The sequence below is a fragment of the Solenopsis invicta genome, chromosome 2 (genome assembly GCF_016802725.1).
Source record: "Solenopsis invicta isolate M01_SB chromosome 2, UNIL_Sinv_3.0, whole genome shotgun sequence".
NCBI classification, from domain to species: domain Eukaryota; kingdom Metazoa; phylum Arthropoda; class Insecta; order Hymenoptera; family Formicidae; genus Solenopsis; species Solenopsis invicta.
In genome coordinates, this window is record NC_052665.1 from 4,201,606 (window position 1) to 4,221,118 (window position 19,513).

The following is a 19,513-nucleotide window of genomic DNA, read 5'->3' on the forward strand; positions in this document are numbered from 1 at the left end:
AAAAGTTGTAGATAAATAGGGCGAATCAACTTAAATTTACTCTCTTAAGTTCCTTTATTTTACTGATCAAATCGAGAAGAAAAACTATATAGGATGACCTAATATTCTAAAATATTTAAGTAAATAAAAACAATTAACATATACCTGCTATAATTAGGAAACATTTAATCACTTATATATCAACTTTTATTTTTGTGTACTTATAGTTTTCGACTATTTATCTCATTACATTAAAAGTGACTCGCTTTTAACTTTATACATAGAACAGTATACACTTTATTTTCATATTTGCAAAATATATTTATATAAACGTGACGTTTCGAAATAAAGTATCAAACTTGAGACAAATTTTACGTGTAACTCGCGGTATGCTTACTCCACGTATTTCTAAATATTTTTTTTTAATATCTTATCTGTATGTTTCATCATTCTTTTACGATCGGGTCACGCGAGAGCGTCGGTATAAACGCGAGAGAGTCACCCGGTATAAACAAAGTGTCGCGTAAGCAACAGCAGCAGGCAACGGCGATGTAGCTACGCGCTTCCATATACGAGAGCAGCTGTCGGGAGACGCAGGCGACACAGTTCGTCGCGGCGCGGATACGCGAATACGGCAAGCGGAACTCCTAACTGGTCGTGTGCCTACGCGCTCCATAAATTGAATCGGATAAGGCCCTGTGCGATCAGAGCGCGAGTAGTGCGCGGGTCCGCGCGTTGTCGGTGAAGCCACTTCCTCGTGACGCCCGACCGCCGCCGCCGCCGACGACCGTAATAGCGGTGAGTCGTCCACCGCAGTGCCGTCGCGCGCGAGTCGAGTCAGTGCGCTCGCGGCCGCCCGTCTTAACGCCGTTAAAAAGTTTCGGCGAGCTCTCCGAACGGAACACGAGATCCCGGCCTCTCGGCGAAAATCGCGCCGAAACCGGGACGGCAGCGGAGCGCGCCGGGCGAGGGCGTTACTTTCCTGAAGGCGCGCGTCACGTCACGGCGCTGCGTCGGCGAATCGCTCCGTTAATCGCGCGGCGAGAAAACGCAAAACCGTGAGAGCAAAAGAGAGAGAGAGAGAGAGACAACGGTGTTTTGCGAGAACACTTGTCAGCGAGAACCGAGAGACGAGCCTGTTCGGGAAATCATGCCACGGTGAGCCGCCGGCGGAGTCGCTTCGTGGCTACCACGCGGCCGATAAGGCGGCCCTTTAAACGCCGCGTAGCTCTGAATTTCTCCTATTATCATTATTATTATTATCATCCTTTTCTCTCTTTCCCTCGTTATTTATCGATACGCGCGCGTCGTACTGACATTACTTGCTGGCGACCAGTAGCGCACGCGTCACTACGTGCCACCGTTCGCTGGAGAGATCCGAAAGAGAGAGAGAGAGAGAGATTCGTACGACGCGGTGACGTTTACAGGGTGACACGAAGCGACGCGACCGTCGAGATGCACGACAGCCGATAAGCACGTCCCCTGCGAGGGAGACCACTGTCCTTGAGGTCAACAGCAATTTTACTCGCTACGTCCCGTGCGAGCGGAAGCCTCCGCTCCTGCTGTCTCGTCGCTGACTCCGGTTCTGTATAGGTTAGAATTGTGCAATTTGCCAAGTGCTCCGAATTCGGCTTGTTGCACGCGCAATGCGACGGATCGTGTCGCGTTGCGAATGCATCACCGGTGTAACGGTGAGCGTGATTTTCTGAAGAATCTGATTCCAGATGTCACACTACAGTAAAAACACCTGTGATCAAAAGACTGCGGTGGTTGACCATGAAAAGAAGTATCAGGAGGACTTGGAGCAGGCCAAGGCTCTCAGTCTGGAAAGCTTGGCTCTGGAGAAGTACAGATTGGAGAAGTTGCGATTGGAGCTTAGTAATGTGCAGCAGGCCTGCGTCGCGCAAAACAATGTGTGCAATACGAACAACGTGTCAGAGACGGACAGCAGCTCGCAAGGAGAAAGGTGCATATTATATATTTCCACACTTGGCGTTACTTGTTTTCAATCAGCTGCTCTTAACTTTGCGAAACTGATCTCTTATAACACGTATTAATTTGATACTCTTAACAAGCCGCAATTGTTTATAGTAATTAACTAATTTATTTCATAATACATACAGGTTTCAATGTAGAAGTCGACCAAGACCAGGCTCGATTAACACAAATCAAAAGAGTACAGTAATATTAGCACCACCTCCAATACCAAGTAGAAGAAATTCGACCACTACTGCATCAAATCAAGATTCTTCTACTGATCTAATAAATTTCACAAGCCCAGTGAAGCAAGATAATCTCACTGAATATTGTTCAGCTCCACCTCCGCCACCACCGTAAGCATACTCTTCTACAATAATTCTAAATATATTTGCTTGAGAGACGATGCAATGTTTTAATAAATTTATCTACATCTATGCAACTTTCTTTTATAATTACTTTTTTTGACATAAATATGTGATGATTATATTATTTCTATTTCAATTTTTTTTTTAATAAATCACAAAGCTTTAAAATTGTGACACCTAATAATTTTTTTTATTAAAACGTTCAAAAATTGTTGTCTTTAAATGAAAAGTTGCGCCTATTAAAAACTTTTTGTTGCAGAAAAGCAATAGAACCTAAATGGGATACCCATCCGTCCTTATTGAAGAAACAATCAAGAGTGTCTCGAAGCAATAGCTCAGTCAGCGCCTATCAGTCTAGGGACTTCAGGTATCATTCCCTTTCTCCAGGCCCACGATCTTCCACAGCACCATGTACGCCAGGAACACCGGGAATTAGCCCCATCATGTCGAGAGCTAGTAGCGTTAGCAATAATGTATCTGATATTGCGCCACAGGTAATCAAGATTTCTATAAAATTTTTTGTACTGAAAAATGTATATTGTGAACTCGTACGAAATTTTTTTTTATTTATTTATGGGGAAATTAATTCAGCAGTTTGTTAAAACACACTTTTCTTTGCAGCCTGCATGGGAATCCATTATCGTTAAACATTTTTTTTTCTCGCAGGTATATTATATCTGAAATTATGGAAGATGTTCATTTTTTTTTTCTTTCAATAGTATTATTAAGTTTTGTATTTTATCTTTAATATATTATATATATTACCTACTGCATGGATATCCATTCTTAAAATTTTCATTAATCAATTATAAAAATATAAAACATATTGTCTTGAATATATTTCTTTTTCAGATTCCTCCATTGCCCATGAATTATAGACCAACTGTTACACCTGCCATATGTGCTCCATTTTGTATGGAGGATGAACAATTAAACGTATTAAAAGTGATAGAGAAAAAACCAAATAGCAATCTTATAGATCTAAATAGTTTTGAACAAACAGAGGACAGATCCAATGTACGAGTTAGCGTATTGGAGGCATTCGATCCGTTACTTATTAAGACTGACAATGGAAATAATTCTGTGCAGGAACATAAAGCAGATGGTAAATTAACAAATCTTTTTTTTTTAAATTACTAATATTATAATTATAGCATAAAATAATATAGTATCAAATTTAAAACTTATATGATTGAAAGTACGAAATTACTTCTGCTATTCTGTTATATCATTTAATATTTTTTGCAGATTCACAATCGCAAGTTAGTGGCAGTGTATATGATCCGTTCGATCCATTCGATTACATGTACAGCACAAATGAAAGCGTCAACTCAGATCCGGTTTATGCCGCTGTGGAGAAATCTGCAAAATCGCCAGCTGTATCGCCAGCTGCGCCACCTCCACTACCGCCTCGAAATTCGTCTGCATGGAATACCATAGAAAGACGAAGAACTTCATTAGATCGTCGAGTAAGTTTCGACAAAATTTTTTATAACTTTTGATAAAATAATTGTTATACTGTAATACTCTTTTCACAGAAGCGTCAAACACGATTGTCTGAAAATCTAATGGTCATTAAAGCTAGATCATCTTTGCATGATTGTGATCTAAAGGCATTTCACAACATAATAAAGTCTATACGAAGTTAGTAGAGAAAACACTATTTTATTACAATATATTGATATATCTTTGTTGCTCATAATTTGATTCAATTTTAGGCGAGTTTCCATTTAATAATCCTAGTACAAATATTGGATACGTTGTTAGCCCAATGATGGAGAATCTGTATCCAGATGGTACGAGTATAAAATTAGTAGTTCATCCACAATTACCCAATAACGATAAAGATCCTGCACCATCTATTACTTTCACTTGTAATGGTAAGTTAAAAAAATGGTTTTTCTTTAAAGTGAGATTACTTTCTATCTTTCTCCATTAAAATTGTTTTGAACATTATGTTTCAGTGAATTGTAGTGTCGAGCATGTTATTTTGAACGTCGCTTGTTCCTTGGAGGATGAGGATACAGTAAATGTAGAAAAGTACTGTTTGAGAGTTTGGGGATTAGCTGAATATCTTGCACCTAACACAACTTTAGCACAATACGAATACATACATTTATGTATTAAATTAGAAAAAGATATTGAGTTAGCTATAATGACCAGAACACAAATTAAACAATCCATTGCTAGAACGGTCAGTATTATATATACAATAAACATTATTACAACTTATTGCAAAAGATTATTTGAACTATTCTCTTTTTTTCAGCTGCAAGATGATAATTGTGATCAATCTCTAAAATTAGAAGACATTCTACCAAATGAACCATCGCAGCCTATTTCATATGATACATTAATTATTTTACTAGGTTTGTCTATAGATACAAATATATATATAAAAAATAATTTTTTGTCTGTGATATATTTAAGTTGCACATTGCATTTTATTATTATATTATCTATTACAGAGACAGTAGAAAAAGAAATGGAACGCGTGGAGACTGCAGCATTACAACTGGCAACCACGAATCAAGGTTCTACTTTATTACCTCAACTTCAACCGCACGGCGTAGTGCAGGCAGTGAAAGCAGTGTGTGCCTTAATGGGAAATATTGAAACATTCGAGATTACGGAGGCTGTTGACAATTTTGTGAATGCTTGCTGCCAATTTCTGCCGCAAGTTCATACAGCTAATATAGAGTGTAAAAAACCTGAAATTATACATGAAGATGGCGATTACGCTGTAGTTACTTTGAGGAAAAAGTTTCCCGATGTGATTTCCTCTCATTGTCATAAAATTCGCGATGCTATTCAGGAACTTGTTGAGACATACTGTCATGCGTTTAAAGTCGATTTTCAATTAAATAGCAAAGCAGATTTTCCGACAAGTAAGAAAGCGCTTTATCCTGTTATGCAATACACTGTATATTATAATATTAAATCATGACATAATTATGATATATTTTCTCTTTAGATACACTAATTGCAACCGAAGTGATTGATACTATTTTGGTGCGCGTTGGAGCTCTACACAGGCTACCAACCACATGGAAACATGATGATTACATAGTGGCAGCTCAAATCTTTCATGGAACTAGACCAGTCGGAACTCCAGTTTTATCTGAACCAATGACGGTCAGCACGAATCTTTACCCAAGGATTTTATTTAACTCATGGTAAATATGAGAACGTACTAACGATGATCAAGAGAATAACAGTTGGGTTTAATAAAAATTATATAATTTATATAAGGTTGGAATTTCGCGGAATAAGTGTGTGTCAAGTACCACGAGAAGCTAGACTTGTGTTAGTTCTTTATGGACGCACGCTACAACCTGCAGAACATGAATCCAATTCGTCTGCGGAGAATGCAATGGAGAAAGAAGAACTTGGATGGGGTGCTATACAGTTCTTCGATTATGATGGGTAAATAATGTGTCTGCTACATTTCATAAATGTTAATTTTTCTTTGCACTCAGTTTTTTATCTTTGAAGTTTTTATCATCTTATATTTTCCATTGCTTTATACACACACTTTTATGTGTCTTTATTTTAATTCTAGCGTTATGAGCCAAGGGAGTTTTTTTCTATCTCTCTGGCCAGCCATTGCAGATAAACGATTAGGTCCGGCGCCAGCGCCTGGAATTCATCCTCGTGGTGACACCCACCCTATTATAGGAGTAGAATTACCCGATTATGGGGGGAAGGTGTTAGTCCCCAATTCCTCGGAATTGCGAGATTATGACGTGGACTCATTAGATTTCAATTCCTTAGATCAAAATACCCAGGAATTATTAATAGATATTACACAGCAAGATACATTCTCGAGGTATGATGTAATTAAAAATACATTTAAACTTTCAAAATGGCATTCGATAAAAGCCGATTCTTATTTCCAGACCGCCTATTGATGAAAGGGAAATTCTTTGGGAGAAAAGACATTATTTGCATGACAGACCTGAAGCTTTACCAAAAGTATTACTAGCTGCACACAGTTGGGATTGGGCATGCCTACCGGATTTACACGCGTCACTCAGAATTTGGAGTCCACTGCCACCAGTACAAGCGTTACAATTACTTTTACCATGGTATGTATTCTATAGATCATTTTTCTTAAGGCTACTGAAGAACCATTTTGTAGACGCGTAATTTTTCTATTTCTTATAGCTTCCCAGACATGAAAGTTAGAGAGATGGCGGTTAATTGGATTCGCGAATTAAGTAATGACGAATTGGTTGATTATTTGCCACAACTACTTCAAGCAATGAAACACGAGACGTATGAAGCGTCACCATTGACTCGATTCTTATTAGAACGTGCCTTACTATCACCGAGAGTGGCTCATTATATTTACTGGTTGCTAAATCAAGCGCTGCCGGGACAAAGTCCCCAGGTACAGGTTGGGTGATCAATATTAATGACATTACATGCTTGTGCATTTGTGTTTAATACTTATAATATGTAGATAAAAAAATCTTGTTATATAACTGTAATTAAACCAGTAGAAAATTGCTTTATGCGATATGTATTAATATGGATATAAATTTTTTTATATTATTTAATAAAAGGCATTTATTTTATAGAATTCTGCTGAAATTGCCGTGGAAGATGATAAGGCTATTAGTTGTGCTCGTTATCAACGAAAATTGCAGCTAATGTTGAGAGCGCTGTTAGCAGTTATTGGAGACTCATTGAGAAAAAGTTTTCTTACCCAACAATTGCTAGTTAAAGTACGTTTTAATTATATTATTCTGTCAAGTGATTTGTTTACAAACATGCTTTAAATCTAATAATCTATACAGAACCTGCACGAAGTAGCTGAGAATATCAAAGTTACAAAGGAATCGTTACGAATAGATACACTTAAAACCGGTTTGCAAAATATACACTGCCAATTAATGGAAGACAATGGAACATGTTTACCACTGTCTCCTAGTAAACTAGTATTTGGTATCAATGTACAGACATGTGCCTATTTCCCGTCGTTTACCCTCCCGTTAAAAATTAACTTCATCAGCTGTGACAATGTTATAAGCCCGGCAATCTTCAAGGTATGTTTACAGTAATTTACAATCCTGCAAATTTACTTAAGAATATATTTGATATTAACACGTACATTGTACTTCTTATTTCCAGGTTGGCGATGATTTGCAACAGGATATGTTGACTCTCCAAATGGTACGCATTATGGACAAATTGTGGTTGAAGGAAGGTCTCGATCTGAAAATGGTTACTTTTGCTTGTGTGCCCACCGGCCACAAACGCGGAATGATAGAAATGGTAACAGATGCAGAAACATTACGGAAAATCCAAGTCGAGTTCGGGCTAACTGGGTCGTTTAAGGATCGACCGATCGCGGAATGGTTGGCGAAGCATAATCCTTCGGAACTGGAATATGAGAGAGCGGTGGAAAATTTCACCGCTTCTTGTGCTGGCTATAGCGTTGCCACTTATATTTTAGGAATCTGTGATAGGCATAATGATAATATCATGTTAAAAACGTCTGGTCACTTGTTTCATATTGATTTTGGAAAGTTTCTTGGTGATGCGCAAATGTTTGGAAACTTTAAGAGGTAAGCATATATCCTATAATATATTTTATTAATTCCTGAACTTATACAACGGACTGTATCTTTATTTTTAATCAAAAAGATGAGAAAGATATGTAATCTTATATATTTTACATTTTTAATCAGAGATAGAACGCCGTTTGTGTTGACGTCTGATATGGCATATGTTATAAATGGTGGAGATAAACCTTCAGCGAAATTTCACCATTTTGTAGACTTGTGTTGCCAGGCTTTTAATATAGTGCGGAAACATGGAAATCTTATTCTTCATCTTTTTGGATTGGTATGTTATTAAAATATTTTTATACTTTGAAAAAAATAATTGATTATTACGTAGCACAATAAATAATTTTAACAATTTTCAATACGATATTTAAAAGCAAATACGTGCACATATTTTTATGAACACAAAATAATTTTCAAATTCTCTGTTTACAAAATATTTACAAGAAATTATATATATATATATATATATATATATATATATAAAGAAATATATGCATAAAAATATATATGTTTTGATAATTAAATTTAATCTTTTTTAAAAATTATATATTTTTTTTTTAGTTTTTACAATATACATACTCTGACACGCACATATTTAAATAACGAATCATTATTTGCTAATTTCTTTTTTGATTTTTAATAAATTTATTACACTAGCTGCATACTAGAATCTTCGTTAAATTTTATTAATATTTTTAAATTATTGTATGTAGTTAAGATAAATGAACTTTAAATAGCTCAAATTTAATGATTTCGGAAGAATGTATATTTTTAGTATAATCCATTGATATGTTTTGAGTTAATTATTATAAATGCAAACGCATTTCAATGGGAATCTTTCGAACAATTAGGTCAAATATATTTGAAATAAAGAATTTATGAATTATGCGGTCTAACCACATTGCTATGAAAACAATAAAACCACAACGGAAGAACATATCCGTGTGCTTTATCAGAAAGCGGACTGCTATCTCATTAAACTATATGCGATGTAGTTAATTAGTATTTATCGTTCACGCTCCCATAATATCGCTGCAGCAGTCTGAGTCAATCGTGTTAAGAGTAAAGTACCAGTGGGAGTAAAAAAACGTTGAAGAATTGTTGTAAAATCCAACGACATTTACACAAAGATCGCACAGTATAAAAAAAATTCATTTATTCATTATTTTAATATTTTAATGTTTGACGAATAAATTGCAATGGATAATTTAATATCGCGAAAGAATCTTCTCAGCGATCTGCACAAGCAAAGCATCATAGCGCGAAAGTTGCACGATATCGAAATAAAAGATCATTTAAACAACGCGAGAATGAACGAGTACACGACTTCGCAGATGACTTCGTCTGGTATCCCTGGAGTAACCGTGGATGCAGTTAGTTACGTGCAGAAAGCTCTACTCCCCGGACAAACAAATCCCGAAGCGGCGGCGACTTTTGCTCGCATGATAGAAAGTTCGCTGAAAAGTTGGTTTACACAGTTTAATTTTTTTCTGCATAATCTGGCACAAATGAGATTCTCCGGGGATCATAGTGAGGGGGAACTATTATCCTTCATTCCGCGCACGTACACGTGAGTTTTTCACTTCTACTAAACGTTGTAAGGAAGCATAAAGCTAACAAGAAGTTTAAAAGTATAACTTTTTAATTTTTCCATGGATAGTAGTCAATATATGTACTATAATACATATATTCCTAATTATTGTAGAATGCAACAGGAAGGTGAATTAACGAGCGTCCAAGTTCATGGATATCAAAAACGCTACGATCCGGAGAAATATTACATGTATATTTTACGAATACAACGAAAGGGCCAACCGGACCCGACATATCTATTCCGATCATACAAAGAGTTCTGCGAATTTTATCAGAAGTTGTGCATACATTTTCCACTTGCTAAAGTAACCAGGTAAATATCATATGTCTACTAGTCGTATAGTTTTTACTTTTACCTCTTTTTTACTTAACCATTTTTATTTTTATCTTCTTACAATACTTAATAGATATTGTAAGATTATCACAATCTTATACATCACATATTTATTTTAATACAAGAATATACAGTTAACATTTCATCTCATATATTAAAATATTTTATATAAACACATATTAGTAATATATGTTTAACACGTTAAGCGCCACGCCGGTTCCTAGGGACCGGCGCTAGACTTTTCGTTCAGGCCTCGCTGGTCCATACGGACCGGAAAAGTCCGCCCTGATAAAAAAAAATACCGATAAAAATGATAAAAAGTTCAAGAAACCTGATTTAAAACGGTAGAATTCTATCGTTTTGAATCAGGTTTCTTAAACTTTCCATCGTTTTATATCGGTTTTTTTTATCAGGGCGCTTGACGGCTAACTGTGGCCTGAACGGAACGGCACGTAAAACTGGCGTGGCGCTTAACGTGTAATTCTACATAGTTAAATTATATCTCACAATCAGTGTTGAATATAACATATAAATAATAAATGTAAATTAAGTCAATGTTAGATAGATAGAGAGAAATGTAAGATTGTAAATAGTGCAGACATATCTCTGAATCGAGACAAAAATATTCAATTTTTTTGCAAAATATCTTTATGTACATACATTATCTAACATGTTCTCTTTATTAAATCACGAGCTCGTTATCTGAACAGATAGGACTTTTTGCATCATTCTGATCTTTAGTTGTCTTATTTGATTTCTTGCCATGTGTCGATTGCTGTTCTATGTTTGGATCTTTGATAGAAGTAGAAGGTTCCTCATTATTAACTGTATAATTACTTATTTGCAATTTCTTAACATCATCTTTTACTGTGATTTCCTCTAAATCAATAATTGATGATGATGTTTGGCTCACAAGATCCGCTTTAGAACGATTATATTCCATTGTTTCGTTATCGTCACTTGCCATTGAATAACTTGCGACTGAGGGAGGTTTAGCGACTGAAACTTCCGCATTTTTCCAATTTGTCGACTCAGAATAGTCAGAAAATCTCCGATATAGACCCGTCATTGGCTGAACTTTAGACGCTTCTTCCTCCATCGATAGACGCGCTCGAAACCATTTTAAACCCATTTTCTTCCACTATTTAATACTAGACTTCTAAAAATCAATTATGTAATTTGTATTGCAGACTTTCAAGTCATAAATGAATTCTTAAATTATTTGTAGATAATATTTTTGTACTTTTGCTCATAACCTTAAAAGAATTTTATAAGCTTTCCGTAAATATTAAGATAGTAGAAGATAGTAATATTATATAAAGTTACTTACTTTAATGAAGAAAAATCTTTAATATATTATTATTTCTCTTTTGAGACTCAAGTATTTTTATTGAATGCAATTTGTATTCTAAAAAATTATATTTTTTATTTTGCTATCTTGCGATATTAATTTTTCTCATACAGTAAAATGCTATGCAATAAAATGGCATAATTTTATTTTCTTACAGTTTTTAAAAATATTGTATGTACTTACAGTAGAAAACTATCAAAGCAATTGTATCATCGCCTGTGTGTTTGCTTTAGAAGAAAAGATAGTGTCAGTTTGATTTAATAAACAGAATTAATCACAACTTTAAAGTGAAAACTGTTTTGTCACAAATAAAAAACTCTTCGCGATATATTTTTAAAACACGATGCAGAGCGAAGACAATATGTCGTGTGAGGTGCAAGAGAATATCTTAAACGCAAATATCTTCGCGCACAATGTCGTACCTTTTGATATGCCTTATCTACAGATCATCTGATATTAGAGTCAGACATTTATATTTAACAATCTTAGTCATGCAATGATTATAACTGGCAAAAGGGGCACAATTCGTTAAATGTTAAAGGAATAATTTGCACTTTATTTTGATTAAAACATTCGAGTTTAAATTCTTTGCTACAGAGAGAAAAGTACAAGAGATCTCACAACGTAACTGTTTAATGTGACCATTTTCTCTGCTATGTTGTTTATTTACAAAACGATATCTACTGATACCTGTGTTAATTCTTCGAGTGAGGCGCGAATAACGAGGTTTACGAATATGGAAACATCCTATTCATGCGTGTTGCGAGAACAAGTTTGATTCTTTTGGTTTGTTTCAGCTTACCAAGTGGAATGAGCGTGGGACGGTCTAATATCAAACAGGTAGCTGATAAACGACGAGCGGATATAGAAAAGTTTCTTGTTAGTCTGTTTAAAATGGCACCAGAAATATCTCAAAGTGATCTGGTGTACACTTTCTTCCACCCGCTACTACGAGATCAAAAAAATCCTGACATTCGTTTACGTAAAGTCAAAGGTATTTTTTAAATTCTACAAATATAGTATTGTTATTTACAATTGCTATTACGCGTTTTGGAATAAACTTCCTTATATGCAACAATATTTATACAGGATGTTTACGAACGGAAAAAACCGGGAAAACCTCTAAAGTTTTTAGAGAATTTATTTTTTATCCTTGACTTATAAAAATCATAGATTTTTATAATTTTTTTGTACTTAGAAAAATTTTGAGGAAATTTTACTTTTAAAAAAAATGTTTAATTCAATCATTCTTTTACTGATAAAATTGCTTCTTCCATCATTTTTTTTTTTAAATAAAAATAAATATATTATATTTAAGTAAATTAATATTTGAAAAAATCATGTTCTGCTAAAAATAATTTATTTGTAATATTATACAGTAAATATTATAAATATTATATTATTTGTAAATATTTTATAACAGTTTTAATTGTGAACATTTAAAACTTACACAAATTGTGGTAACTTTTATAAACAGTTGGAAATAATTGGTGGGCCGAAAAGAGAGTCAGAGACAATCTACAGAGTGGTCAGATCAAGTTGGCTCTTCACTACGTTCGCGGCACTTTATCTGTTATGGTTTGTCATGCCCGAGGACTTCCGAAAGTAGCAAATGCTCAAGAGCCAAATACATATGTGAAAGTATACCTCAAACCTGATCCTACAAAAGCGACGAAACGGAAAACAAAAGTAGTAAAGAAAAATTGTCACCCATCATTTATGGAGATGGTAAGTAGAAAGTCAGATTTTTATAATAAAACATAAACTCTTAGAAAATGGATAAAGATGTATTAATCATTTAATTAGACCAGTTTTGTAATAGTCTAATTTTTTGTACTAGTTGGAATATAGAATGCCTCTAGAAGTAATTAGAGAGAGAACGCTTGAAGCAACGATATGGAATCACGATACTTTACAGGAGAATGAATTTCTCGGTGGCATAAGTTTGCCGCTTGGACGTCTCGACTTGACGAACGAAACTATTGAATGGTTTCCATTAGGTAATGTACGATAAAGCGAGTATAAAGACTGCCCTGGAGTATATATTTATGGTATATAGAAGTCCCTTAATGCTCACATAGATATTCTTGGTAAAATACAGATGACATAAGGTTAGCGCACATTATTAAAACTTCTTTATTATGCACATTCAAGTGCAATAATCACCGTACTTTATAAAAATGATATGATGATGACCGTACTTTATAAAAGTAACTTTTATTTATATAATTTCGCGTATCTCTTTACAAGGCTTCGTATCTCTTTTACGAAGAAAAGATCCGAAATGATATATATGAAAAACTATGTGATATTCGAAAGAAGGTAATTGCAGAAGAATGATCAACTTCTACAATAATATTAAGGCTGTTTTCCGAAATTCACTGTAAGTACTGAAAATCTATAGTTTACGTTACATATACTATAGCTTTTCAGTACTGGCAGTAAATTTCGGAATGCCGGCCTAAAATAGATAGTACATACATAATGGTAATAGTTCAAAGTCTAAAGCACATCTTCATCAATCTTGCAATAACAAATAGTTCATGAAAAGAAGAAAATGTTACAAAAGTTTAGAATTATATCTCGCACTTGTGCATATTCTTTAACTGTATTTTTTACATAAAATATGACAAATTCAGCATGAATTTAATAGATTTATATTGGAGGTTTACTCTTTTATACAAAATTTTATACATTTATTTATTTATATCACTTTTTACTCAAACTAATGAGCACTAATTGTAAATAGAATGTACTTTAATATAAATATTATAATGAAATCATTTGTAATAAATTGTTGGATTAAGCTTTTACACCAAAATAATTCTATGGTCCGAGCGAAAAAGTTTGCAGTTTTCTATTACAGACATATATCTAATCATATGGAAATAGATATAAAAATGGTATGAAAGTTGAATTTGATATACAACATGTAGCAGAATTATGTTTCACGGACTTTTACGGTGTTATTTTATTATTAGGAAAGAAATCTACATAATTGCCTGTTTAGTAATGGCCTCATTTATAATAAACAAATGTACTATTAATGAAATTATGTAAATATGCTATTAAATCTGTGTAATAAATAATTTTTAAATTATCCTACATTGTCTGTGTGTTGAGAGAATGTGTTTAAAACTATTTCAATAATTCTGGGATATTTTGTCGAAGACAAAGCACTTAAACACCTATCCATTTTACATACCTTGAAAAATCCTTAAAAAAAGAAAATTTTTTAAAAAATATTTATAATTTTCCATCAAATTATTATTTTTTTATTATCAATGACAGAGAGTGCATATAAATAATAAATAATTATGTAAATAATTATCGATGGAACTCTAATGAAATTTAGTTAGTAATTGCTCCTAGCTGAGGCGCCACTAATACTATTCATAATATGATCTCGGAATTTTCTGTATGGTTAACAGATCTACCCAGTATGTAGGATCCGAATTCATAGACGTTTCTCAGATCTCAAATTTGTCTTTGTCTCACATATGGTAACGTAGCAAGACAAAGACAGATCTCAGATTTGAAATCTGAGATTTGAAAAACGTCTATAAATTCAGACCTAGATCTGTACCACGGATCTAAATTCGATACATTGAAGACACATTATATATACCCACATACGCATATTTACTTACACAATAATGCAATAAATATTTAAGAAAAAGTAGAACCAAGAAAAGTAGAAACAAGATAAAATCTTTAATTTGATATGTGGGATTTTAATACGTTTATATTTTAGTCAGCGATGAGTATATCTAGTTACAGCAATAAAAACTTTAAAAAAATTATTGTAACGTTTTATAAACTTTTGAGAACTGTTATAAAGGATAACTTAACATATTCACAGAATATAAATACTTAATTAATCTATGTTATTTATATAAAGCGTAGTTTCACGTATCTTCTTGACGAAACGTTAAGTATATTTGATATTGCTATAATTGGACGCTTCACGAAATATCCGACACATTATCTGCCGCAAACATAATGCGTCATTTCGCGAGACGTCGTTTTATCGGTGAGAAACGCATTAACGAATTATTCCACAAAAATGGCTCCTACTCGAAAAACATTGCAGAGAGAGGTGAATGGTGAGATTGTCTTTTGCGTGGAAAGTTACAAAATTAATTTCAAAACCCATTCGAAATCATGTAGTTAAATTCAATGCAGAAATCTGTTATAAAACTATTAGTACAGTTGTTTTTTCGTCGAGTGCTTCTTTCACAAGAATTATGAATTGCTTATTACGAATTTTCAAAGCTTTTAATTATTCTGATCACATTAAATCGATTTCTCATCTTCTACGCTGAGAGGAAAAAAAAATATTTGCATTCAATTTATTATGAATAATTTATCATAATTTAATAACTATCTATAATTTATAATCATTTTCGATGACAATTGATTTTTATAGTTGTTTCAAACATGCAAATTACAGCTGTTGGTTATTATTACGTAAATGATAAGCGAACGTTCGACAAATAGTTATATTCATTATAATCGTGATTTACTGTCTGTATAAAAATATTTATTTTCTTTTTACCGTTCATATCGATATGTTACTATATTAGTATTTGAAACTATCGTAATTTACAGCAAAATTTTTTCATAGTTGGTAGAACTATAAACACAAGTTTATTATTATTAAAATTATAGCAGTAATAACAACGTAGCTTCTAACTATAATTATTTTACTCTGCAGTTACAGTTACAAATGCCAAATATGTACTTTTCTCTCAGTGTTATAAGAAACAAAATGTTGAGAAACCATCGTTTTGATTAAGGCAACGAGAAACAGATACCGTTAGCTAATATTAAAGCTGACAACCTTTTTGTCCCAGAGTTTCTTTCTTATTTTTTATATGGTTTCCTTTCCTTTTGTACATGAATTTCACGCTTAAGCTAGCAAAAAATAAAGAAAAAAAATGCAACCGTTTACCTGTATGTATCTTGAACACCAAGAAAACGTTAAAGGAAAATTATTTGTCTGAACTGAAATGTCTAAATTTAAATTGCGAAAAATATGCCGGATATTGCATCCAGTTTTTTTCAATAATAAGGATCAACCCTTTATCGCAATAAATAAGTTTAAGTACGAAGCCTGAATTTTATGTGTCATTTTGCAAATGCACGCACTAAAGGAATTTAACAGCCGGAACGCACGTAGAAAAGACAGAATAGTTTGTTCGATGCGTAATTGTAATATTTTCGCGCACGATATACTCACGCAACGTCATTAAACATGTTAACTACCTAACGGTTTTGTCATATAAAATGTATAATATAAAATATTACTTTAACATAAAATTTGTATTACGCAAATATATGTTTTAAATATAATTATTAAATGTTAAAATATATACTTTCCACATATTTTTAATATTAATATTTTTCTATTTGTTTTGTATCTGCTTTGTATTATTTGCGATCTCTCTGTCAGATGAAGAAAGGCAGAGAGAAGGAAAGCAGAAGAAAAAATCGTTTTTATTGAGGCCGTTTCTGGCGAGCCCTAATGAGTAATTTTCTGGCAAGTATCCCGCAACGCACACGGAACTTCACAGAAACGAGAGCCGCTATTCGAGACGCCGTCGTAAATATTATGCAATCGCAATTAATAGCTCTCGTGTGTGCTTACAGAGATATCGTACGTGCGCGATCGTGCGACAACTGTGACACATATGACATAGCGCATACCATTAGGCATTCAATCGTGCGTATAAAATTACGGTATTTTCTTAATCTGTCTCTTCGACAGCATCGAGTTTATTATACGCAATCTCACAAATGTCAAAAATATAATGTAAGACTAAATTTATCGAATTCTCACAATTTATTTTTCTTACTTAATTCAAAAAGAGGCCCGTCATTTGACTTTTAATGTTTCGTCAGACATGCGACGGTATATTAAATTTTTAAATTATTTCAAAACGCGAAAGAGAACTTTCGAAGCTTCTTTTTTTCCTTTTTATAATTTAGCCATTTATTTTGAATGACATTTAAGGTAAAATCTGGCAATTTCCCGATTATGTTATTACGCGCTTCTAATGTTATGCTCGTCGATTAAACGTTTGAACTTCCGACCGGCCATAACGTCAGTGCGAAAGCTTCCCGCGGCCCTCGAGGCCGTAGGGCTTTTAGGTACTAATTTTATGTAAAGTTATGAGACGTTGCGGCGCGCTCCGATGTGCCATCATGTTTCCCGCAGGTGCTATAATCGAGAGGTTGCGCTTCACACAGTCGCCGCGCTGCAGTATAACTAAATATTCTGACTTTAGAAATTTCATCTCTTTTGGAGATGATAGAGCATTCGACCGAAAATAAACCATCACGCTTTCAAGCTCCGTGAAAAGTTAACACGTAGATGAAAAGTGAAAAGTATATAAAATCGAAAGCGGCGAGATTTTAAGAACGAATTCGAGCAAAATTTCTCCCCTAAGGAAAAAATATTTAAAAAATTAACTATCGCAGCGACATTGTTGCATATTACACTATTACTTGGTATATTTATACTTCAGAGCAAACGAGTTTTATTGTGCTAACCAAGTGAGATCCGTTTTGCTGACAAAATGGAAAAATTTTGCAGAGCGAGTTTGTTCATGTGAATTAATTTTGCTGTGTTAAAAAAATTCTCTGTGTTAATAATAATTCTTGAAACTTGAATTAATTACAAATCCTATACGAAAAGATATCGCCGTATAAATAAGCTGCAATAGGCACTACGCGCGCCTTCAGCGGCAAAGTGTTTATGGCATCATAAAAAAAATAAAAATAGGAAACATTTTTACGGGCTGATCATTAAAGCCGACTCGACGAAGCAACGAAGATGTCCGCCAATTAATGTCCGTAGCCTCACGTAACTATAACTCTCCGGTGTGCACGACGCGATGGGTGTATATCGAGTTATCCTCGTCTGTTCAAGTTTTCCTTTCTTTTCGCGCGTTTATCGTTGTAAGAAAAAGAAATTATTTATTCTCCCATATTCAATGGCACGAAGTTACGAGTCATAAAATTATGGCTAGAAGATACAAGATACAAGTTATAAATTAATGAAAAAAGGCTAAAAGTCATGGCAAAATGTCGCAGAAGTGAAATATTTTTTAAAGTCACCGAAGTTAAAAATTTTACATTAAAAATGGTGTAAACTGCATACATGCATAGTTAATTACGATAAAGTCTTCGTTGATCGCGATTTTAAAACATACTAAAATATTATGTATTCATTATTTGAATCATCATTATTCGATACCATGTTCTACTGACTCTTCTATTATGGTTATTCGCTTTTCTAATTAAGAGGAATTATAATTCTTTATGGAATCCTATTACAAGTGATGTGTGTAAAGAAGTGAATAAATCCATTTACTGACAGGTAAGATTATCACGGGGCACTTCGTGTGTGTGTTATTACAAGGGACGACTTTCAAACGCTTATGGTTAATGTTTAATATTTTCGAGCATGTATCGAGGATATTATAGAGCCAAAGCTTTACAACTAAAAATAAATCACTAAATCTAGAAATTAGACTCACAAATCTGTAATAAAGGAACACGTAATTATTACACAAGACAAGTGTAGTAATTATGTGTTTTATTGTCTGACATATGGTATAAGCTCAATAAATTGATGTTTTTACCCTACAGTCTGTCAATCCTTATTGTAAATATTACTGCTATAATATAAAGTTTAGTATCCGTTTGAAAGCTATTGAGAAGAAAGACTAATTACAACTGACTGAATGACTGAAATATTTATTACTGACCTTTAAGTAAAGGATTAACCCCTTCAAGACAAATGTAGAGAAGACATGAATACAATGTCGATAAAAAAATAGAACAATGATGCACGTGAATATAAAGAAAACAGAAAAATTACTGGAAATATTTAAATATTACATTTATTATTTTTATTTTAAGAAGTAGCAATAGAAATCTGACCTCTTGCAAGTTAGCACCCCCACCACAGAAACCTGGTATGTAAAAAAAAATGAATTGAAACTACAAAAGTAAGAGGCATAAAAAAATGGATGGATTCTAGTAGGACAATAGACAAACGGATTTTTGTAAAAAGTGGTCCGAGAAAGATAAATGTCATCTTTTTATTAAGCGGATAATTGAAAGTCAAATGTACATACAGCTAGGTAGGACAGCGGAAAGAATTACAAAAGCAGAAAGTAGAGCTTCCGAAAGGTAAATATTATTATGAATGGTGGCATTCGGAGAAAGAGAAAGAAAAGTGGCGAAATAAAGGAAAAAAATAGTACGTTTTCAAGTGGCGCGTTGTGTATGTGGTTCACTAATAATAATGCATCAAAAATAATGC

The 19,513-nt window shown here is 33.7% G+C and overlaps 2 protein-coding genes across 6 annotated transcripts; one reads left to right on the forward strand and one right to left on the reverse strand.

Annotated features, from left to right (window-relative positions):
- The first annotated feature begins 548 nt into the window (after nucleotides 1-548).
- LOC105199002 (phosphatidylinositol 4-phosphate 3-kinase C2 domain-containing subunit beta) lies at nucleotides 549-14,283 on the forward strand. Of its 4 annotated transcripts, none has more exons than XM_026133063.2 (26): nucleotides 549-1,572; nucleotides 1,704-1,945; nucleotides 2,103-2,312; nucleotides 2,584-2,818; nucleotides 2,946-2,990; nucleotides 3,177-3,429; nucleotides 3,573-3,793; nucleotides 3,863-3,968; nucleotides 4,043-4,204; nucleotides 4,289-4,518; nucleotides 4,594-4,693; nucleotides 4,793-5,212; nucleotides 5,299-5,500; nucleotides 5,577-5,750; nucleotides 5,887-6,153; nucleotides 6,224-6,412; nucleotides 6,492-6,723; nucleotides 6,908-7,054; nucleotides 7,127-7,375; nucleotides 7,461-7,897; nucleotides 8,021-8,177; nucleotides 9,235-9,470; nucleotides 9,606-9,806; nucleotides 11,976-12,172; nucleotides 12,656-12,906; nucleotides 13,019-14,283. In XM_026133063.2, the coding sequence occupies exons 2-26, from the start codon at nucleotides 1,704-1,706 to the stop codon at nucleotides 13,190-13,192; spliced, it is 5,337 nt and encodes a 1,778-aa protein (XP_025988848.1). In that variant the 5' UTR covers nucleotides 549-1,572; the 3' UTR covers nucleotides 13,193-14,283. The 4 variants fall into 4 exon arrangements, with proteins under 4 accessions (XP_025988848.1, XP_025988849.1, XP_025988850.1 ...); XM_026133064.2 differs by having other exon boundaries at nucleotides 550-1,572; nucleotides 6,492-6,717; XM_026133065.2 differs by lacking the exon at nucleotides 2,946-2,990 and having other exon boundaries at nucleotides 551-1,572.
- On the reverse strand, nucleotides 9,666-11,599 carry LOC105199001. 2 transcript variants are annotated; one of them, XM_011165884.3, is made up of 2 exons: nucleotides 11,362-11,599; nucleotides 9,666-10,986 (listed from the first exon to the last, which is right to left on the reverse strand). In XM_011165884.3, the coding sequence occupies exon 2, from the start codon at nucleotides 10,957-10,959 to the stop codon at nucleotides 10,510-10,512; it is 450 nt and encodes a 149-aa protein (XP_011164186.1). In that variant the 5' UTR covers nucleotides 10,960-10,986; nucleotides 11,362-11,599; the 3' UTR covers nucleotides 9,666-10,509. The 2 variants fall into 2 exon arrangements, with proteins under 2 accessions (XP_011164186.1, XP_039315230.1); XM_039459296.1 differs by lacking the exon at nucleotides 11,362-11,599 and adding an exon at nucleotides 11,158-11,206.
- Nucleotides 14,284-19,513: the final 5,230 nt, after the last annotated feature.

What these genes read in the sequence shown, in the direction of transcription:
- LOC105199002 (XM_026133063.2), top strand. Translation starts at nt 1,704, where the DNA reads ATGTCACACTACAGTAAAAACACCTGTGATCAAAAGACTGCGGTGGTT. An exon ending in TATTACTTTCACTTGTAATG is followed by an intron (nt 4,205 to 4,288) that starts GTAAGTTAAAAA and finishes ATTATGTTTCAG; the next exon opens with TGAATTGTAGTGTCGAGCAT. An exon ending in TAAGCCCGGCAATCTTCAAG is followed by an intron (nt 7,376 to 7,460) that starts GTATGTTTACAG and finishes TCTTATTTCCAG; the next exon opens with GTTGGCGATGATTTGCAACA.
- LOC105199001 (XM_011165884.3), bottom strand. Translation starts at nt 10,959, where the DNA reads ATGGGTTTAAAATGGTTTCGAGCGCGTCTATCGATGGAGGAAGAAGCG.